A 24067-nucleotide genomic window follows, 5' to 3' on the forward strand; every position below is an offset into this window, starting at 1 on the left:
GCTTTATTAACGCGGCGCCACATAGTTTATTAAAAAGAATAGAAAAATAAAAAATAACATTAAAAATAAAATAGTGTCCAAAAGCACAAAAGGAAAATAGAATGAAATTTAAATTTCCTCTATACATTTTATGGTGCCATGTCAATGGAGATAAAACAAGTGTCGTAACTGGGCATAGTAGCATTTATCTTTATATTATATTTCAAATTTCTTAGGTGGTAGTTTATTTTTTATTAGGTTGTGAACAAAATAACAATAGTTCATGACCTAAATTACATCTACAAGCTCAAAACACTTCTTTTTTCTTTTTTAGAAAATCTGGGTTTAGAAGTGATTTAGATTTACCCCGGTTTGGATTGGAAATTCACCTTAACTCATCTCAAGTCATCTCATCTCATTACATCATTATAACTTTCTTAAATTTTTACACAAAATATAATGAATAACTCAACTTTTTCAAATCTTAAAATAATAATAATATTAAAAAATAATATTTTATTCAACTCATCTAAAATCATCTTAATTCATCTCTGAATCCCAACAATAATAATTTACACTTTTCTGTTTGGGTGCTCTCAACTTCAATCCCAAGCCTCGTTGGCTTTAACCAAAGTTCTGATTTTTTTTTGGGTTTGGAAAATGACTTCTCAAAAATCATAATCCTCTTTACTACTTTTTAACTTTCCTCTTCTTTTTAGGCTCTAACGAGTTGGACTTAGGCATGCTTCTTTATACATCATCTTCTTTTTCACCCCCTCAAAACCTTAGCTTCTCATTAAAAATAATAAAGAAAATGATTTATACAATATTTTTCACAACACTTTATACAATTATGTTTTAAATGAGATGTATTTTCGTAAAACACCCCTCACAACAGTCTAATAATAAATATTATGCTTCTTAGACGTGAAAACGAAATAAGTCAGTCCGACTTGGCTTATTCTTACACTGAATTTAATTACCTGGAATCGACAAGGTAATTTACCTACATGTGCAAATGCTTGAAAAGCCAGAGGCTCCAAAATATTATCTGGTACCGAAAAATAGAAAAAACAAGAAAAATCCCAACCTCAGATTCGTTCATTTGGTGACATTGACTTGTTGCAAAGAAGATTGCCCCACTTGCCTCCAATGTCAATTCCCAGACTAATCCAATCCCTCCAGCCTAAACGGTAACCAACATCTTAAAATTGAGGCCTAAGATATATGGATAGACTCTAAGATCTAGATTACATATAAAATAGAAGAGCAAGAGGAATCAATAAGACTCTAGATCTAAAACCTTCGACACGACTCGTTGGTTTATAATAATAAGAAGAGATAAAAGTTGAATAAAATATAATTTTTAATATAATTTCTATTTTAAAATTTGAAAAAGTTGAATTGTTTATTATATTTTGTGCGAGTTTAAAAAAGTTATAATGATTATATGAAATGAGATGATTTGTGAAAAATTTTCTACAGAGACCATATAGTGGGTAAAAAACAATGTCTACAACAAAACTTCCATGATATTCCATGCATGGAAGTAGAGATGGCAAGCTTCCAACTCTATTCTTCCGACTAAGATTGTCTTGTCTAGCCATAGGTTTTTTATAGCAGAATTCATTGCATACCAGGACTCTAAAAATACTTCACCTACCTAATCTGTTCCAAAACTAGAACAAGTGAAAATTTTGGCACTTCACTCGATCAATCAAAGATCATCAGAGCATACCGCTTCTACCCTAACGGATATACCTACTATCAACAGCCACATGCATTCATGTGGAATGGACGAAAAGAACATGCTACTTTGCTTCCTCTGACCCCTTCAAGTACGAAGATTCTCCATCACCACCGCCATGCCCACCAGCTGAGCTTCCCTGGCCATCAGCACCAGTTGTCCCAACCTCAGAGCCATCTTGCTTGCTTCCTCCACGTACATCATTTGGGCCTGCAACAGAAGGTGGGCCACCACTACTGCCACCTCCATGGGTAGTCTCAGTATGCATAGGATGCAAGCCATTGTTGGCTCCTCCAGCTCTCAGTCCCATTTGCCCTTGGATGGCCTGTTGGTGCTGCTGGTGTAGCTGCTGCTGTGGATCCTGCATCTGATGTGGGTTATTAAATTGTAATGGCAGCTTTTGGGGAAAAATACCTGGCTGCTGAGCCATTGCTGCTGCCTGAGGGTGTTGCATGTAATATCCTCCTTGCTGCAATGCAGGATGTGGGGCCATCTGCAAGTGTTTGGTACACATAAGCTGTTACGGGCTATAGTAAGTGATGTCTAAGCTTTGCATGAACAAGGGTTGAAGCCTTGCTGAGATGGAAGTCCCGAGTCGCAGTGAAGAAATGATCAAAACGCAGAGTTTTGTTTAAGTGTTAGTTGGTTTGTTTAACTGTCTGTAAGCATGTCGTTTAGTGTTAAGATGGAATAATTAGAACGATGTCGTTCTTATACTGTCGTTTGGATTAAATAGTGCAGTTTGCCTAACTGCTCATGTAACCGAAACCCTTTCTTCTATAAATAGTAGCCGTAAGTTGGGAAAGAGGCCAACTTCGACATTCAAGGGAACTCGACCTCTCTCTCTGTTTCTATCTCTGTTTCTATCTCTCTATCTCTTTATCTCTATTTCTTCCTCTTTTCTAGCGTAACTCCATTGAATCTTTGGAGGTTAGTAACCTCAGTTCACGTCATTTTCTCTTAGAATCCTCAAGGCTCATTACAATTGGTATCAGTTGCCAGTAATGGCGGAAGGCACGAGATCATATGCACAGATCCTTGATTCTGTCAATCAATTAAGGGAGCGGCAAGAAAGACAACAAAAACAGATTGAGGATGCAATTACGATCCTGGCTCAGCAGCAAGAAACAGCAAGATTGGAAAGGGAGGCACAGGATAGGAAATTTACTGAACTATTACAGCATCTTTCCAAGCTTCCTTTTAATCCTCAGCTAGAAAGTAATGCTCATAATACAAGGAGTGGACAAGATTTTCATCACTCGCGAGAAGGTGAAACTGATGATGGTTCGGGGGGAGTCTATTGCACAAATGTACCTGACAGACCTAATGTGAGACAAATTAAGCTGGATTTTCCAAGATTTGGTGGAAAGGATCCTGCTGCTTGGATTTATCGCGCTAATCAATACTTTCTGTATCATCAAGTTCCTCCTGGCCAGAGGATCTTCATAGCTTCATTCCACATGGACAATGATGCCTTGGTATGGTTTCAGGATGCAAGTGAGTCGGAAGTTTTTCATTCTTGGGAGGAATTCATTCAAGCAGTGCAGGTACGCTTTGGTTCATCTGCTTATGATGATCCTATGGAGGCATTAACACGCTTGAAACAGGTTCATTCAGTTACTGCTTATAAAACTGAATTTGAACTGCTTTCCAATCGTATTAAAGGCATTTCTGAAAGAAACAAATTGAGTTGTTTCTTGAGTGGTTTGAAAGATGAGATTAGGCTGCCAATACGTATGTTGAATCCTTCTTCATTAAATGATGCATTTGGTTTAGCAAAAATTCAAGAACAGTATGTTTGGAGTACAAAGAGGTCGTGGAGACCTAGTTCTAGTGATTCTCCTCAGTCTAATATGGGACCTTCTGTTTTGGGAAACCCTAAGCCACTTATTGTTAAGTTGCCTTATCAAAAAATAAGTGACTCTCAGATGCAAGAGAGAAGAAAGAAAGGCTTATGCTATTTTTGTGATGAGAAATGGCAACCAGGCCATAAGTGCAGTAGGCCAAAAGTTTGTGTTAGATGGAATGGAAATGGGTGAAACTAGTGTGCATACGACTGAGAAGGAATTGCTTGTGGAAGAAATCCATGAGGAGCCTGAATTTGCTGACATAGCTTCCATTTCATTGCAAGCTATGGTAGGTTCTCCCAGTACTACAACCATGAGAATGGTTGGTCATATTCATAACAAAAAGGTAGTCATATTGATTGATTCTGGCAGCACCCACAATTTCGTGGATACTGCTCTGGTAGGCAGGTGTGGCTTGTTATTGCAGCAAAGGCAAGCTTTGCAAGTCAAAGTGGCTAATGGTGATGTTTTGTCTAGTGATGGCAAAGCTGTTGGTGTTGGTATTCAAATCCAAGGCACCAGATTTATTGTTGATTTTTTCTCCTTATCTCTCGGAGGGTGTGATGTAGTGTTGGGAGTAAGTTGGCTTTCCTCGCTTGGACCAATACTGTGGGATTTCACAGACTTAAAAATGCAGTTTGTTTATCATGGTAGAGAGGTTTGTTTTAAAGGACTTACATCATCTGCTAGCACTTTAGTTGATGATAAGGAAATCTCTATGATCTCTAAAGTAGGCTCTAAAGGAGTATGGTTACAACTTATGGCTGTGGAAAATATGAAACCTCAGAATGATCCTTGTCCAGAAATACTGCAGTTATTACAAAAGTTTGGAAAGGTTTTTGATGAACCTACTTCTTTACCTCCTCATCGAGCCCGAGATCACCAAATCAACCTCAAGAAAGACACTATACCTGTTAGTGTGAGGCCATACAGATATCCTTACTTTCAAAAAACAGAAATAGAGAAGATTGTATCTGAATTACTCATGTCTGGTGTGATTAGGCCAAGTCAATCTCCATTTTCATCTCCTGTATTGCTAGTGAGGAAATCTGATGGGTCTTGGAGGATGTGCATCGATTATAGGGTGCTAAATGAAGCTACTGTTAAGGATAAGTTTCCAATACCTGTTGTTGATGAGTTATTGGATGAGCTATTTGGTTCAACCGTATTCTCTAAATTGGACTTGAGATCTGGTTATCACCAGATTCGAATGAAGGATGAGGATGTACATAAGACTGCATTTAGGACTCATGAGGGTCACTATGAGTTCCTTGTCATGCCATTTGGCCTTACAAATGCCCCTTCAACATTTCAAGCATTGATGAATGAGGTTTTTAAACCTTTTCTTAGGCAGTTTGTCATAGTATTTTTTGATGACATTATTGTCTACAGCAAAGATATGGCATCCCATTTAAATCATCTGGCCACTGTTTTGAAAACATTGGAGATTAATCAATTGTTTGCAAAGAGGTCCAAGTGTTACTTTGCTTGTTCAGAAATCGAGTACCTTGGCCATTTAATTTCCAAAGATGGTGTGAGAGCTGATCCGAGAAAGCTGGAAGCAATGTTATCTTGGCCAATTCCAAAAAATCTCAAAGCTTTGAGAGGTTTCTTGGGATTAACAGGATATTACAGAAAATTTATTCGTGGCTATGGACAGATTGCAGCACCTTTAACTTTTTTGTTGAAAAAGGATGCTTTTAAGTGGTCTGAGGCAGCCACTCAGGCTTTTGGAGAATTGAAGAAGGCAGTCACTAGTCCTCCTGTTCTATGTTTACCTGATTTCAATAAACAGTTTGTGGTTGAATGTGATGCATGTGGAGTGGGAATAGGAGCTGTCTTGATGCAAGACAAGAGGCCATTGGCTTTTCTAAGTCAGGCTCTTAAGGGAAAAAATTTGATGCTTTCAACATATGAGAAGGAGCTTTTGGCATTAGTCATGGCTGTCAAAAAGTGGAGGCCTTATTTGTTAGGGTCTGCCTTTGTTATTCGAACTGATCATCAAAGTTTAAAGTTCCTTGTAGAACAGAAAGTGGGGACAGATGCTCAGCAAAGGTGGATTTCCAAGCTTTTAGGCTATGAATTTACAATTGAGTACAAGAAGGGAGTTGAAAACAAAGCAGCAGATGCTTTGTCAAGAAAGGCAATTGCAGATGACACAACTTTAATGTCTGCTACCTCATTTCCTACTCCAACTTGGTTGGAGGAATTGAAACAAGCATACACTTCAGATCAGAAAGTGCAGGATCATTTGGCAGCATTACAAGGGAGTTCTCCTTCTTCATCTTCTACATTTTCTATCAAGCATGGATTATTGTTCAGGAAGGGCAGAATTTATGTACCTGATAATCAGGAATTGAAGCTAAAAATTTTACATTTTCTCCATGCTAGTCCCTCTGCTGGACATTCAGGGTTCCATAAATCATTGCATCGAGCTAGGCATGACTTTTATTGGCCTGGACTTAAACGTGAGGTGAAGCAGTATATACGAGAATGTGATCTGTGTCAAAGGAATAAGGTGGAACATGTACATCCTGCAGGTCTTTTACAGCCTCTTCCTATACCTACAAATACATGGACAGATTTGTCCATGGATTTCATTGAAGGCTTGCCAATCTCTAAAGGGTTTTCTATCATCATGGTTGTTGTTGATAGACTATCCAAGTATGCACATTTTATGCCTTTAAAGCATCCATTTACAGCATCTAAGGTGGCAACATTATTTTTTGATAATGTGTTTAAACTCCATGGCATGCCTCAGAATATTGTTTCTGATAGAGGAGCTACTTTCACTAGTTCCTTTTGGAAGGAACTCTTTAACCTCCAAGGAGTGACCCTTTCTTACTCATCTGCCTACCACCCTCAGAGTGATGGCCAAACTGAGGCAGTCAACAAATGTGTTGAACATTTTTTGAGGAGTTTTTCCGGGGATAGGCCTAGGTTGTGGTCTGATTGGTTAACCTTGGCTGAATGGTGGTATAATTCCACTCCTCACACTGCTACCAAGTTAACTCCCTTCGAGATAGTGTATGGTAGACCTCCACCCAAGCTGCAAGCTTATATACCTGGTTTGACTGCTAATCCAGCAGTTGATGAAGTTTTGAAGACTAGAGATCAGATTCTTTCTACTCTTAAGAGTAATTTAGTTGCTGCTCAGGAAAGGATGAAGTACCAAGCTGATAAGAGGAGAACAGAACGAGAATTTGCTGTTGGGGATTGGGTTTATTTGAGATTACAGCCTTATAGGCAACAATCATTGGTTGCTAGAAGGAATCTCAAACTTTCTCCTCGTTTCTTTGGACCTTTTCAGGTTCTCCAACGAGTAGGGCAGGTTGCTTATAAGCTGGAATTACCTCCAACCAGCTCCATCCACCCAGTTTTTCATGTTTCTTGTCTTAAGAAAAAACTGGGACAACATCACTCTCCACTCTCTTCATTACCTCCAGTAGATTTACAAGGTGAACTCACTCATGAACCTGAGGCTATTTTGCAACGGCGGATGAGGCAAGTTAATAACAGATCAGTAATTGATGTCTTAGTACATTGGAAGGGCACTAGCGTGGATGATGCCACTTGGGAGCCATTTTGGTCCTTGCGTGACAGGTTTCCTCACCTTGTGGGCAAGGTGCTCTGATGGGGAAGGGTATGTTACGGGCTATAGTAAGTGATGTCTAAGCTTTGCATGAACAAGGGTTGAAGCCTTGCTGAGATGGAAGTCCCGAGTCGCAGTGAAGAAATGATCAAAACGCAGAGTTTTGTTTAAGTGTTAGTTGGTTTGTTTAACTGTCTGTAAGCATGTCGTTTAGTGTTAAGATGGAATAATTAGAACGATGTCGTTCTTATACTGTCGTTTGGATTAAATAGTGCAGTTTGCCTAACTGCTCATGTAACCGAAACCCTTTCTTCTATAAATAGTAGCCGTAAGTTGGGAAAGAGGCCAACTTCGACATTCAAGGGAACTCGACCTCTCTCTCTGTTTCTATCTCTGTTTCTATCTCTCTATCTCTTTATCTCTATTTCTTCCTCTTTTCTAGCGTAACTCCATTGAATCTTTGGAGGTTAGTAACCTCAGTTCACGTCATTTTCTCTTAGAATCCTCAAGGCTCATTACATAAGCAAGATGTGTGCATGATGAATTAGGAAAAAAAGATTTCATAATAATAGTTACCTGGGGAGGCATTGTTGGTGTTTGTGGTTGCGCATCAGCAATTGCAGCTAAATACATCAAATTCTTTTGAAGCTGAGCTTGATACCTAAATCATCAAAATGTCATATGTATATCACACCCCCCACACTACACAAGGTAAATATAATGCTACATTCTGACAATTTTTTATTTCATATTTATAAATATATAGCCAAGACCTATGGAAGCTGCAATCCATAATTTATGCAAGACTTAAAGAGGTAAAGACCCTTTGGCATGTAGGTTTTTTTTCTTTTGGCTCTAAGAAAATAAAAATAAAACCTCTTTTGTGACTTCAAGTATTCAGAATCTCAGATGCTAAGTCTCAATCCAGAAATACATCCGCTTAATTTTAATAATAAGCTAAAATATATTGCATTATTGCCAACCATCTCAAATCATGCTACATATAAGTGCAAAGACCATTAGAGCCACAAGCGCACAGAAAAATTTGACACGTTTTAGTGATGAGAGGATAGGAAAAAATAGATGAACTAGTTACTTTTGGAGACTTAAGACCAAGAATAGATCCCAGTGGTTGTTGCTTCAATTTGCATTTTGATAAATCAACCCTACCTTTTTGCATTTCATAAATCAAATCACAATTTCAAGTGACAACCAATTAATTTTCATTATATTATAAAATGTACAGAGAAAAATATAAAAATTTTGGAGGCTGCCTGTACACTGGTAAAAGTGGTACCAAAAGTACTTTTGAAGCCACGGGTAGTGTGCTGTGAACTGGTGGATCTTGAGGTCGAACTGAGATTGGCAGGTTAGTTGGGTTTGGTGGTGGGGTGGAGGCTGTGCTGGTGGCACTTGATAGGCACGTGGTGGCTAAGGTGAAACTATACTTGTGACTAAGCTGAATGGAAAACAGTGTAGACCACCAGGGGCTCAAGTTCCAATACATATTCACCTTCACCCCAGGACATCATTAATGCGATACCTGTATTAAGCAAATGTGAGTATGGAGTGAAGTCAACAGAACTTTTTTTGATCGGTAAGTGAAGTCAACAGAACTAGCATGCAAAAATCATAAAAAGATGTCATCTTTTGGGACCTGTACTTTTCAAGGAAACTCTATCACATCGAATGGAAATTTTTTGACAATTAGAACTTTCCTATGCGAAGCAGATCCTATTTCTAGACTCTTTTACTGCAAATTAGAATGACAGATTCCATATTTAACCAACCTTTCATGAATCCCTAATGGTGTCATATAGAAGACAGGTTAACCATTTTCGTAGATAAATTAGTGTTTCTGACCATACAAACTGGTATTTAATCTGGAAAAACCTTAGTAAAATGCACATACACTCACACACACACACAGAGGTCACTTACTGGGCACATTCAGCAAGTTTTCCAAGGTTTTGATTGTCCAATATTGCCAGAATCAATTTTTTGTTTTCATCAAGGTACTGCACCATGCATTAAAAGAATTACAATATAAATCTTGTTGCCTATATCAGCACATATCCATAATATGATTCCCCAAACTAGTAAGTGAAAATCAAAGTCGACATACAAGAATAGAATTGCTTAGCAATCGCCACACACAAGTTAAATACGGTTCCCATATGATTATAAACATTTTGATGCTGCAATAAAGCAATCCTAGTATCAATATCATAAATAAATGACATTCTGAGAGGAACACAGGAAAAAATAAATGGGTACCATTGCAAAACTTTTTCCACAACTTTGAGACATTCCACAAAGACTGGGCGGAAAACATTTCAGGCAACTTTTATTTTCATCAACAACTAGGTTCCTAGAGAAACATCCGACCCTTTGAAGAACTTATAACAGAGTATCTGCCGAAGTGAAATTGGCAGATATCTAGTCATTTGGTTAGTTCAGAATAGAGCCCTGACCCCATGAGAACTTCCTCAATTTCTGTTTGGTAGATGATCATATGCTACCCAGATACTAACTTAGTAATGCGTAAGAGCCTTCAAGAGATTTACTAATGTTGCCAGCACAATCATTTAGATTCTATAACTACAAGTTACCAGATTGACCGAATGCCTCTCACCATTGTGAGAATTTCATTAAATAGAAAAGTCTGGTAGCTATACATGGAAACTCTACCTATACACAACTATCCAATTACAGCTATACACGGCAAAGCTAAGAAAGGAAACTAATCTGTACAGCTGTGTAAATAAGGTAAGAAAGATAAGAAAGATATAGATAGAATCTTCCAATCATAAAATCTGCCGATCCTATTGACATCCCCCCTCAAATTGATGCGGGCTGATCAAGAAGCATCAATTTGCCAACTAGAAACTGATGTTGTGGTCGGGGCAAAGCTTTAGTGAAGACATCAGCAGTCTAAAGAGCCGTAGATATATGAGGAAGAGTAAGTATTTTCTCGTCATATGCCTCACAAATGTAGTGACAATCGACCTCTATGTGCTTGGTGTGTTCATGGAAGACCGGATTGGTAGCAATCTGAATAGCACTAGTGTTGTCGGCATAAAGATGAGTAGGCTCATTTTGAGTGAAACCAAGCACTCCCAACAACCCATGAAGCCAAACAATCTTAGAGCAAGCAGAAGACATGGCACGATACTCGGACTTGGAGACCTGAGTCTATTTCTTACTCTTCCACGAAAAAAGTGCATTGCCAAGAAACATGCACCAACCAATGATTGAACGGCGATTATTCACACAACCCGCCCAATCAGCATTACTATAAGCCACCAATTGAATTGGTGATGCAATAGGAAAGTAAAGACCATGATCAGAAGTACCCCTTAGGTACCGGACAATGTGACGAACGACAGCCAAGTGTGGAAGACGAGGAGTCTACATAAACTGACTAACCTGTTGAACGGCAAAAGAAATGTTAGGCCTAGTGATGGTCAAATAGTTGAGGCTGCTGACCAATTGTCGATAAGAGAGAAGGATTGAAAGCTCGCCCTCATCCTTATGATGCTTCACATTCACCTCCATGGGAGTTTGCACAAAATTCCCTTCCTGGAGACCTGCCAATGTAATCAACTCCTGAGTGTGCTGATGTAAGAAAGTATCGGCAGGAGTAGATTTCACTTCAAGACCTAAGAAATACTACAGAGGGCCTAAATTCTTGATATGAAAATAGGCTTTGAGATGTTGCTGGAGCTGCTGAATCAATACAGAATCAGTCCCAATAATAATGATATCATCCACATAAACCAAAAGCAACACAATACCACTAGCCATCTTGCACAGAAACAAGGAAGAATCACACTGGCTATAGACAAAGGAAAAATCAAGTAAAGTAGACTGGAACTTATCAAACCAAGCTTGAGGAGCCTATTTCAACCCATAGAGAGACCTTTTTAACCGGCACACATCTAAAGGAGTAACAAACAAGCCCTTTGGTGGAGTCATATAGATTTAATCCTTAAGATCACAGTGCAAAAAGGCATTCTTGACATCCATCTGCAGCAGAGGCCAACCCTTTGAGGCACCTATGGCTAAGATGGTTTGTACGGTAGTTATTTTAGCCACAGGAGCAAAGGTCTCCTCTTAATCCACCCCATACTCCTGTCGATTACCAAGCGCCACCAACTATGCTTTATACCTGTCTAGAGAACCATCAGACTTTAGCTTGATGGTGTATACTCATTTACACCCAATGGGCATAACACCAGATGGACAAGAAACAATATCCCAAGTATGGTTCTCCTACAAAGCCTGTAGCTCTTCATCCATAGCCTTTACCCAACAGGCTTGTGTAGCTGCCTGAGAGTAAGAATTGGGCACACTAATTTGAGTTAAAGTCGCATTAAGCGACATGGGAAAAGCCATACCTTTCCAGTGGATGAGAAGGTCGGGAGTATCACCAAGGAGCAGAAGCTTCAGGAACAGATGCCGAATCAGAGTCAGGAAAGGGCGGTGATAGAAGTGGAGGTCGTTTTCTCTGATAAACTACACCTGGTTTAAATCACTCAACAGGTCGAGATAGATCATCAAAGTTTGAAAGCATAGGCAGATCAGAACTAGAAACAAAACGATTTTGAAAGAAATATTGATTCTCAAAGAAGATCACATTCCTAGAAATACGAATGCGATCAGCCGCAGCATCAAAGCACACAAAACCTTTTTGAGGCACACTGTATCCCACGAAAGCACATTGAACAGATTGAGCGGCAAGTTTGTGACGTTCATGAAAAGGTAGATGAACAAAGCGCACACAGCCAAATGTATGCAAGGCTTGATAACTATGATGTGAATCAAACAAACGATAATATGGTGACTCAAAATCCAAAATATGAGATGGCAGACGATTAATCAGATAAACAGCAGTGGACAAAGCTTCCACCCAAAACTTGGGAGGAACAGAGGACTCTAAAAGCAAAGTCCTAACGACATCTAACAAATGGCGATTCTTGCGTTCAGCTATACCGTTCTGTTGAGGTGTATAAGGGCAAGAACGCTGAGAAATAATGTCTTTCTACTGCAAAAATGCTTGGAAAGCATGAGACATATACTCACTACCCTTATATGACCTCAAAACCTTAATACGTGTAGAAAATTGGTTCTCATGGTAGGCAACAAAGGTCTGAAAAACCTAAAGCACCTCCCCTTTAGAACGGAGGAAATACGCCCAAGTAAAACGGCTATAATCATCAATGAACGTCACAAAATATTTATAATGGGCATGCGAAACAATTGGTGTAATACCCCAAACATCACTATGGATAACATCAAAACATTTGGTAGCGCAACTACCGTGCATAGGGAAAGGAAAATTTTTGTTTTTGCCAAGTTTGCAAGAAGTACAATTAATAGACAAGTCATGAGTAGAAATCTGATTTTTATTGCCCAAAAAACCATGCTTAAACAAATGATATAAAATCAGAGAATTGGGATGGCCTAATCGCTTATGTCAAACGTCACTCTGATTGCTTACAATACTACAAGCCAAAGCTAAAGCACTAGGAATATAAAACTGCAGAGGAAACAATCGCCCCACTTTAGGACCCTTCACGATCACCTTCCCCGACACCTGATCCTGCACAAGACAACCACCACGAGAAAAGGAAACGTTACAGTTATTATCCACTAGTTGTCCAACTGAAATCAAATTAGCAAATAATTCAGGAGACACGAACACGTTCTGGAAGGAAGGTCCAATATCACCAACTGCATTAATAGGTAGGTGACTCCCATTTGCAATCTGAATGTATTGAGTACCATTATAACTCCAAACATTAAGCAATGATTCAGACTGACCAGTCATGTGATTAGAAGCTCCTGAATCAACAAACCAAGGAGATGAGACTGTCTTACCATTACCTTGAAGTCCAAATGCAGAAAAGACTGAGATGATCATCTACTAGACCATCTCAGAAGTGAGGACAGCCTGACTAGTACTTGTTGCAGTGATTGTTGGAGCTACAATAGGTGAAGATTAGACAGCAGCTTGAAAGGCCTGTGCGAGCTGATTTTGAGGACGGATTGAACACTCTTTAATGATGTGTCCCGGTTTCTTGTAATAATTACAATATGACTTTGTGTAGTTGGTAGCAATATGGCCAAATTCTTTGCAATTGTAGACTGGATTTGAAATTTTCCTCTTCATCTTCCTCTTCCCTGGGCTGCATAGGCGACATTCACCATCTCTAAATGCAGCCTCTCTTGTCCCATTCCTGCTTGAGTAGCCAATCTATGTTCTTCCCGCAGCAACTCTCCAAGACAAACATCCAATGTAGGAACTAGATTTCGGTTTAATAACCCAGCCCATGTAGCCTCATATTCTGGCCTCAATTTCATCAAAAATTGATCATGTCTACTCTCCTCCTAAACTGTCTTAAGTGCGAACAGCGCCTCCTTGGGTACCTTAGCATGTATAATACTGGAATATTCGCTCCACAAGTTCAAGAAACCAGAATAATACTGCTCAATAGAAAGGTTACTTTGACTGAAACTTGTTATCTCCAATTCCAACTGAAAACGGCGTGCATTGTTGTCTTGATTATATATCCACACTAGTTATTCCCACATCTCTTTAGTTGTAGAAAAAGACCTCAAGTTGTTCACCATATGTGGTTCAACGGAGCCCAGCAGCCAAGAGACAATGCGTGCATCCTTTGCCTCCCATGTCCCGAGTTCCTTGGACATCCCATCAATATGTCCCCACAACTTCTTTCCTTTCATAAACATCTTAAACTGAAACTCCCAGCTAAGATAGTTCTTGCCATTGAAACGAATAATAGAATTTTCTCCAGACATTGTGAAGACAAAAATAGTCCGGGAAAAAAAAAAAAAAAACCCCGTAAAGGAGCCTAAAAGCTGATAACAAACCTCCAAATAGTCTAAGAATATCGAGAATCAACAATCTCCAAGAGCCCAGCAACGAAGAATCCCAAAGAAAATTCCAAGATAGCTCCACAAATGTGCTGCCACAACCACCAGAGAAACAAGAACCAAAAAAATCTGGGCTAGTCCTCAAGACCCTAGGGCTAAATCCAAGAAACCAACAAAAAACGAGGAAGTGTGTATACTTTAGGTTCAGAACACAAGCTCTGATACCATATCAGATTGACCGAATGCCTCTCACCATTCTAAGAATTTCATTAAATAGAAAAATCTGGTAGCTATACATGGAAACTCTATATATGGAAAACTAGCCATACATGGAAACTCTAGCTATACACAACTATCCAATTACAGCTATACATGGCAAAGCTAAGAAAGGAAACTAATCTGTATAGCTAATGTAAATAAGGTAAGAAAGATATAGATAGAACTTTCCAATCATAAAATTTGTCGACCCTATTGACACAAGTGCCTCATCAGCTACCTTTAGTAACGACTTGGAGCAAGCACCATGTTCAATCTCCCCATTGAATAGTTATCTACGCCATCCAAGTTCATTCCAGAATTTTAATAAATTCCTCTCTGAAAAAAATAGGATACATCTATTTAGTGATGATGGAGAGATATTACGTCTCCCATTATCTCCTCCTTTTGATTCAATGGGTGGGACATGCAATCTTGCCAGAATCATAAATGGTGAGGTATGCAAGGACTCCCAAGTGTGGTGACTTAATTAAGTAGGATTGCAGAGCACCCAACGAACCTACTACAAGCCTCAGGCTAGAAGGTCCTTTAGAACAATAACCCCTCACAGGGATTCACCAGGCTGGCCATTGAAGTAATTTCAGCGGAAGATGAAATGTAATTTAATATATACCTAGATCAGAAGAAGTCCAACTCTCGAACTGAAGGTGCTATATTCTCAAAATCCATTAGATATAAGAATGTAGTCCGTTACGAGGTAGTTTGAAGAAAAATGGGTCATCACCTCACCATGGGACATATGTCAATAATTTGAGACATGCATCTCTAAATTCTTGTTCATGCCAGCATGCCCATTAAGGAAACAGAAACTTGGAGATAATTAGACTTTCAAGAATCATTTCGTTTTTCACATAGAATATGGTCAAATACCAAACAAGACTTTAAATCCTAAACTCTCAAGCTGTAGATTGTTCAGTGTAGTGTTATTAGATGTTGAAGGCACACTTGAGCACAAAGGCCCCATCGAGCCCAAAATCATGTATGTTGCCTTTTATTATGTTTTGAAGGTGTTTCATGACTGGAGATTAATCTGGCTAAATCAAAATTAATGCTTGTAGGGGCACTGCAAATATAGGTGGTTTGACCAGGACTCGAGTGCAGGGTAACAACTTTATCTATAAAGCATATGGGGCTTCCTGGAGGCACCATTCATAGCCAAAAGTATTTAGGAAGACAATGTTGAGAAGATGGAATGTCATTCGGTAGGGTGGAGACAACTCTATCTGTCAACAGCAGGTTGACTAGCTTTGATCGAAAACACTTTATCTAATTAACCAACATAAAATATGTCCGTGTTCCCTATATCCTTGTTCCCTATACCAGTTGGCATGACCTGTCAAAGTGTATGAATTGGCCGAATGTCCTGGCCTTGAGATTTCTGTTTATTATATAAACTGTACAAAGAATTATATACATGGAAAGAAATAAGTATATGCTAATTCTATTCCTATACAATCTGTCAAATATTATGCTAATTGTACAGAAGAGTAAATCAAGGAAATAAATATGGAAATTTGTTGTCCATTGACATGACCATCGCGACAAGAGGCTTTAGAGGAATTTATTATGCGGCGAAACTTTGGTGAGGGGTTCAATTTTCATATAGTCAGCTGGCCAAAAATTTGTACCCTAGATTCCTCAAGACATTTGAGGATCATAAACTAGATAGCATTCAATCATGATTTATTGCATAAATTGTGGCAATTTGCCACAAAAAGAGATGTGTTACAGCAATCAGTGGTGGAAGTTAAGAATGGTGATCCATGGGTAGGTTGGCGCTCTAATGAAGTTATTGTGTCTTATGGGGTTGGCATCTTGAAAAACATAAGGGTTGGAGAATAATCTCCTAAGTTTTGGCATGGAATTCGGTTTGGCAATCAATCTTTGAAGGCCGTTTTGTTGCGAAAAGGAGGCATCGATGGTGGATTTTTGGCAACTCTACAACACCACCAAACAATGGAGTGCCACTTTTATTCGATCAAAACAAGATTCAAAATTGACTTGTCCTCCTCATTATTCAACCTATCGTACTCCAATTGAATGAGAGGCAATGGAGAGAATAAGATTTGGTGCATCACATTTAGGAGAAAAACTTTTGAGGCCAGAACTTTTTATAATGTGATCCACAAGTATTCCTTTCCCCTGGAAAGACATTTGGTTAAACAAAGCCCCATCGAGGGTGCACTTTATAATTTTTTAATAATGGACTCTATGGAATAATGTACGGAATTGTAGGTGAAAGTGTTAGGTGCACTTAAGCGCAAACATCATATAGAGCTTGGGCGCAACCACGCACCTAATTGATCTTGGTGATTCTAGGGCTCTAGTGTTATGATCTTCAATATCAACTAAATAACGAAAACTATTTTTTATGAGGAATCCTAGAGACTATGCCAACACACATCCATTCCCGCTTAAACCCTATACCGGTGTAACACTCCCAAACCACACTAATCCAATAAATCATCAGATTTCACCAATAGGATGTGGCCTTAAAAGTTATTTGCACCCAAGGCTTCAAACCTTCGACTTGGGGGGAGCATACTCCCAAGACCAAGGCTCTTACCATTCGAGCCAACCATAGAGTTATTGGTTTACATCATTTTCTAGGTCTTGAAATGATATTTTATAATCTTTTAAAAAAATTACAAAACAAGCTTTTTTTACCTTTAAGCATACATACAAGTGCCAAAAAGTGCACTTTTGTAAATGCACTTCACTTTTGGTAAGAGAAGTGCTTCAGCCTAGGAACTTTGCGCTTTTCACTAAAGCAAGCTTTTACCAACACTGAATGCTATAGGATATACTGCATATATGTTGGAAGGACATAATGAATAGAACTATAATGCCAATTACAAGAAAGATAGCAAGGGTCAAGAAAGCGAAGACAGGTATGTAACCATCAATATACATGAACTGAGAAATCTACGTGTTAGACAAAATATATTCAAGAAATAATGACCTATCATTACAAATATGCATTTCAAATATGGCACATCCCATACTCTAACTGCGCTTCAATTTCTAGTCAATAGTCAACTGTCAAATACACGTATTTTATGTCTTGTTACATATAACACATTATCAAATCACTAGTACCTTTCTATTCTCCAACTTCCCAACCAGTTTTTAGAAGAAAAATAAAGACAAAATCCATAATTTTGAAAGACAAACAGGAAAAAAAAACTATGATAGCTAACTCACAACGACTATCAAAGAATTATAGAAACTACATCATATGACTCCTGTTCGGATGTAGAACAAGTAGAAAGAAAAAACAGAATTTAAATTTAAGATGGAGAAATACATCCAAGTTTCAAGAAAGCAGAAGAAGCACTAAGCCTCCCCAACATGCAGGATAAAGAAAAAAGAAAGCGAAAATACACTAATGTTGATTCTAAAGGATAACCTTTAATAACTCTGTAAACTAAAAAAACTTTTATAAGTACTCTGTACACCATATATTACTAAATTATATTCCGTATTGTGTTGAAATCTTAATTGCCAAATAGCTTGATTTTTCCAAAGGCCACTGTTTGTTGCCCAATTTGTGCATATTCACACGATACAGGACACACTCCCCAGATTGAAATACAATGATTTCTACATATATGTCCCACATATCACATTTTTTTGAAGAAAATGGATTAAATTACCATTACAACTTTTGCTAACCAACCACGACATTCCCCAGATATATTTCTTTGAGGCACTGGCCACTGGCCTTTGTGCCTCTTCTTATCAAACATAAAACTATACCTAACCTGCCGGTCTTCCTCATGTATGATTCCCTTCCTATTGAGGTAAATTTTGCCAAATATGCAGAAAAGGAAAGTGTTGGCTTCCAAGAGCAATTCCTAGAAACATTTTATGCATAGAAGTGCATAACTATTAAAAAGATTCGAAAAGGCATGCCTTTGACATTTTATGTATCTTTCCCTTCAATCAAGTGTTTACACTTATTTCAAAACCTATCCTTTTGGCATTTACTGTCTCTATAAAGTTATTTTCTCGCAAAATGAAGCTAAAGCGAGAGGGGGAGGGGGGGTGACTTTGCGAAGCTCAAGAAACACATAAACGCTTTATTCCGAAGAAACTAGTCATCAAACGCAAGCAAAGTAAGTAGAGAGGGTACCCTTTGAATCTGCTCGGTGGTGATGTTGGTGGGGGGAAATGAAGGCATCATGGGGATCATCTGCTGTGGCTGCTGCATCGTTTTGCTCCTTTCTTTATTCTTCAGACTAACACCAAACCCAAACCCTAACCCTAATTCCCACTCAAACAAAGAGAAAATCCCAAATCTACGAGGGCCAGACTTACCAATTTCAGAAATTTGAGCTAGACAGAGATGGGAGTACCTTCCTCAGCAGGGTAGTGTCTGCAAGGTTTTTGAATTTAGAACGAGAAAGAGTCCTTTGGTATTTAATACTAGCAATTTATCCATAAAGTAACAGCTTTTTCGCTGTTCTTATCTCTATTATTAAAAAAAACGTAGAGATCTGATAATAGTCGACTTATAAATTGTAAAATTATTTTTAATATAAAATAAATATAATATATTAAATAAAATTATATCAATTTATCGATTTATTTTTATAATATTTCTTTATATATATAGCATTTTCTTTTATTAAATAATTTATATTTAACTAGCTATGGTAATATTTGACACAATCTGTGAATTCAACACGAATACAATACAAAATTAGTAAGTTTATGCTTGATATAAATAGTTTTGTGTCAAATTGGTGTCAATCTCTCTCTCTATCTCTAGTCAGTCACCTCTCACCTCTCTCACTCTCAATTTGTCAGTCTATCTCAAGTCTCACTATGACGCCGCCAGACCCTGCTTGGAATTTGATAGTGTCTGAAGCATCGAAATATGTAACACAAGGTCACATACCCCTCATTCATGGCAATTAAAATGTAATGCACCTAACATGATTTTATCAATATGTAATAACCGCAACGAAATAATTAAACTTGGTGATAGTTTCAGAAATTTAATACAGTACCAAATCAAGTACTATTAATCCCAAAATACGAGATTTTTGAAAACATCCATACAAAATAAGGTCCCAATTCCAAACTATGACCCTTCATAACATTCCTCAAACATTGTTCACAACAATCATTCTGTAGTCTAAAAGTCATTTTTGTCCATTATTTTTTGGATGTCCTAAAAAAGCTTCAAAACTTCATGAATAAACTTTTTGGCGGCCTCAAGCCACTCTACAAGTGAAGGGTTCGTAGATCTCTTAAGACTCTTCAGGGCTTTCTTAACTATTGGGGGGTTTTGCATATATTCTTCCCCATCACTATCATATGGTCCTGTCACAACTTAAACGTAAAAGAATACCAACGATCAAGCAAAGTGAAAGTGTATATGCTAAATATTAGATTCTTGAAAATCAAAATACTAAAATCCAAGCATGTGATCCGTGCACTAAGAGGTTTGGAACATCTAACCCTAATTGGTTTTTAGGCTATCCATCTATCCATGTTTTCTTTCTTTGTTCTTTGCTCTTGTCTTTTATTCACATGTACATACACATGGTAAGAAATCCTAGTGGTCGAGTGGACAAGTCAATTCTTTGCATGAAAAACCCTAATAGCCATGTGTGCACAAATTGTATCAAAAACTTGCTTGTGTCTGTGAAAACCCTAATGGCCGAAAGTTTCTAAACATATGCAAGGCACTCTAGATTGTGTTTTCTTCATGTGGTGACTAGATAATAAATATTTCATTAAACCCTAATAATGGCCGATTATAATTTGATCATTCAAATGGTTCTCACTCATTTTGCCATAAAAAATTCAGGTTCTTAGAAAAACCCTAGAGACAAGACCAAACTTAATAGATTTTAAGCATGACCACCCTCTCATAATTGAAAACAAACCTTACCTCCATCACACCCGAAACCTCAAACTTCCTCTCTCGTTGTGTTTTCGTGATGTGAACAAAAGAAAGACTAAAGTGGAGCTTCCTTACCGTCCTAATCTCCACAAGATGTTCCTTGAGTCCTTCCTTCCCTTGGATGCATGAGAATGGTGTTTGTGTTGAGAAAAAAAATGGTGTTTGGCTTCTAGGGTTGGACGAGAAAAAGAGGAGAGAATGAGAGAAAGCCGAGAATACACAAATGACTCTAATCTCCCCCTTCCCTCTTGTGCGGTCACTAGCCATTAATGGCTCTATATATGTGACCTCTTGCCTCCCATTCTTCTCTCTCCTATAAAACTTCTGCTAAAAAAAGGAAAAGTCACAAGTTAACCCTTTACTTGGGCGCCAAGTGGCCCCTTTCTTATGCTTGCCGAAACTTCCATCTTGTCACCTTCTAGATTGTTCTTTTGGAAACATAGATGTCTCCTATGCATGAGGTGCCAAGTGTAAGGAACACTAGGTGGCCGAAAATTTCTAGGGCGTAAAACTTAATGGGCTCGGTCAGTCATCCATAAAAAAATGGTAACAAGCTTTTAGTCACACATGGCTTAACTAATGGGCCTTAAGTTTAATGTTTTCTCCAAGTTACTCAAGCCCAAAAATGACTTAGTAAACCTTAAGTCCCAGCTTAAAATCGAGGTGTCACATCTTCCCTCTTTTAAGAAAAGATTACATCCTCAAAATCGACAACATATTAGATAAAAATCGACAACATGTTAGATAAAAGATAGAATTAAAACTAAGGGCGAACTAACTCACTTGAAGGACTACGCCCACTTGTCGTAGTTGAATCCTCATATAAAGAAGGTGATGGCACCTCTTCCTCTTTTTCGATTACCGAGTCTTGTGAAAGGTAAAAAAATGCGTCAACGTTAGGGTCGTAATACATGTTCATCCTTAACTCATTCAATTTATGGTAGCTTCATCAACTTCCACATGTTGACCTTCTTTGTGGACATGATGGTAATCAAACAAAGAATCAGATGTTTCGAATGCCATACACCCTCTAGCTCAACCTCAGCAGCATGGCTTGATTCTGCTTCCCTGTTAATGCCTAACACTCATAACCTCGTGGCACCTCCCCAAATTAGCGGGTCATGTGGAGGTTGCCACTCCTCATGCGGTAGCGCTCATTGTAGGAAAATATTTCCTCTCAAATTAGCATCCATCACATGCGTACAATGATGCTCAAACTTTTTTGTATGTTGCTAATGGGTCACGATTATTCGATCTCACCTCTCATGCCTAATCCTCTGTCTACACTCTCGCATTCTTCTAATCTTGGCTACTGATAACACAAGTGTATGCGCAGTTGTTCTAGTATGTGCCATGTCCTATTATCAAGGGTATAATCGTAATAGAACAGAAAACATCAATCAAGAATCGCAATTAAAACAAACACTTTTACTACTTTTCTATCCATGAATACAATCAAAATCAAATTACAAAGTTACAACCAAACCCATATATTTCTTTCTAAGATATAAAATAGGTAAGGGTATCTAGCTCTCATCGAGTCTTCTCTTTCCTAGGTAGTTTCATGGAAACCATAATTGTTCCAATATACCTTGACTAGAGGTATCTTTTGATTCCTCAACTCTTGCTCTTTCAAATCGATGATTTGCAGTAGTCATTCTTCATAGGATAGATTAGGTTGAAGCTGAATGTGACTTGGGTCAACCACAATCGACCGCTGATCTCCAAAGCTTTTATTTAAGAAAGACACATGGAACACATCATGTATCCCTTGAAGTTCCATGAGTAAGCTTAACTGACTGGCTACTGGCCTAACTTTCTCCACAATCTCGTAGGGTCCAAAACGGGCAACTTCTTTCTCCAAATTGGGCAACTTCTTTCATCGGTGATACCTTAACATATCCCCAATTGCCCACTCTGAATTCAAGATTTCTTCTTCTTTCATTGGCACAGCTCTTTTGCTTATCTTGAGCGGCCTACATCCGTTTTCTGATCAAGAGGACATGTTCCCTTACTTCCTACAAGTATTCAGGGCCATGTATTTTCTTTTCTCGATACAAATAATGCTTCCTAATCTTTAGTACAAGTACCATCACAGCTAACCCTAAGTCGTGAGTTGGGGGTAATTTTGCTCAAGATCATTCAACTGACGAGAGGCATAAGCAACTATTCGTCTTTCTTGCATCAACACACATCCAAGACACATTTTTGATTCGTCACTATAGACTACATAGGGTTTAAGGGGTTCAGGCAAAGCCAAAATTGGAGCTGTAGTCAATCTTTGTTTCAACTCCTCGAAACCCCTTTTCACATTCTTCACTCCATGTAAACTTTGCGTTCTTCTTGGTTAGCGTAGTAAGATATTCATAGAGTTTAAATAAACCCTATAAATCTTCTATAGTACCCAGCCAGACCAAGAAAATTACAAATCTTGTGTACGTTGGTAGGGTTATGAGAATTCATTAAAGCTTCTATCTTATTGGGGTCAACTGCTACACCATTATTGGAAATCACATACCCCAGAAACTTCACCTTTCAAAGCCAAAACTCACACTTATTGAGTTTTTCATATAGTTGGTGTTTTCAAAGCCTTTCTAGTACTCGACCCAAATGTTTCTTATGTTCCTCATCACTCTGGGAATAGACCAATATATCATCTATAAACACCACTACAAAACTATCCAAGTAGGGCCTAAAGATTCAGTTCATCAACTCCATAAATGCTGCCAGAGCGTTGGTCAAAATAAATGGCATTACTAGGAACTCGTAATGTCCATATCAAGTTCTAAAAGAAGTCTTAGGGATGTGCTGCTCCCTAATCTTAAGTAGATGATATATTGACCATAAATCTCTCTTGGAGAACACTGATGCTCCTTGCAACTAGTCTAGCAGATCATCAATACGAGATAACAAATGCTTATTCTTGATTGTTACCTTGTTTAGTTCCTGATAATCGATGCACATCCTCATCATCTATTATTCTTCTTTATGAACAATACCAGTGCACCCCAGGGGAAAAAACTAGGTTGAATAAATCCTTTCTCATGCTAGCTCTAACTCTATGAAAAACTTCGTTTCCCTATCAGGGAGTAGTCTGGGTAAGTCATCTACAAGCATCTCAAGAAACTCTTCTATCATAGGAATTCCCTGAACTCCTTTAATTTTTTTTACATTTTCTACAATAAACATCAAATAGTCAGTCGTACCTTCTACAATACACTTACTAGCCTAAGAGGCAAAAATAACCAAAGGGGATGCCTCGACATGTTCTCCTACATAACAAATGATATATGTGGTAAGGGGTTCAAATACTATCTCTCTTCTATGACAATCAATTTTGGCATAATGTCTAAATAATCAATCCATGCTTAGGATCACGTTGAATCCCATTAAACGGAATACGACTAGTTTTTCCTTCAACCCAAGCCTCTTCACTTCCAATGGGCAGTCCCTAAATACTAGGGTACAACTAAGTATGTTTCATAAGGAATTATCACGAAAACCTTTCGAGGTAACAATTTCATAGGCAAATCACATAATTGCACGAAAGTAGTAGACATAAAGGACTGAGATGCTCCATAATCAAATAATACCCAGGTCGTATAATGTAGCAACTTAACCTTACCTAAGCTGGATAATGCTATTAACTAGAAAGTTCAAACAATTCTAATTATTCCATTAACTAGTGTAAGGTTAGAGTAATACTAGTGATCACTCGCCCCTTAACTACCTTGACAGCTTCTAGATTTACTTATCCTAGTGTTACTACATAGGCTCGAGCCTTAACTAGAGTCTTAAGGTTGGGTTGA

General features: G+C 38.3%; 1 protein-coding gene across 1 annotated transcript; it reads right to left on the minus strand.

The window, feature by feature from the left end:
• Window positions 1-1493: 1493 nt before the first annotated feature.
• On the minus strand, window positions 1494-18842 carry LOC108979128 (GRF1-interacting factor 3-like). The gene is made up of 4 exons (XM_018949721.2): window positions 18477-18842; window positions 9107-9183; window positions 7742-7826; window positions 1494-2219 (listed from the first exon to the last, which is right to left on the minus strand). The coding sequence occupies exons 1-4, from the start codon at window positions 18552-18554 to the stop codon at window positions 1791-1793; spliced, it is 669 nt and encodes a 222-aa protein (XP_018805266.1). The 5' UTR covers window positions 18555-18842; the 3' UTR covers window positions 1494-1790.
• Window positions 18843-24067: the final 5225 nt, after the last annotated feature.

This window comes from Juglans regia, chromosome 7 (genome assembly GCF_001411555.2).
Source record: "Juglans regia cultivar Chandler chromosome 7, Walnut 2.0, whole genome shotgun sequence".
NCBI lineage: Eukaryota > Viridiplantae > Streptophyta > Magnoliopsida > Fagales > Juglandaceae > Juglans > Juglans regia.

Coding starts and splice junctions, on each gene's coding strand:
- LOC108979128 (XM_018949721.2), bottom strand. CDS start 18,554: ATGCAGCAGCCACAGCAGATGATCCCCATGATGCCTTCATTTCCCCCC. Junction 7,827..9,106: donor AAACTTGCTGAATGTGCCCA/GTAAGTGACCTC, acceptor TTGATGATTTAG/GTATCAAGCTCAGCTTCAAA. Junction 2,220..7,741: donor CACCAACAATGCCTCCCCAG/GTAACTATTATT, acceptor AAACACTTGCAG/ATGGCCCCACATCCTGCATT.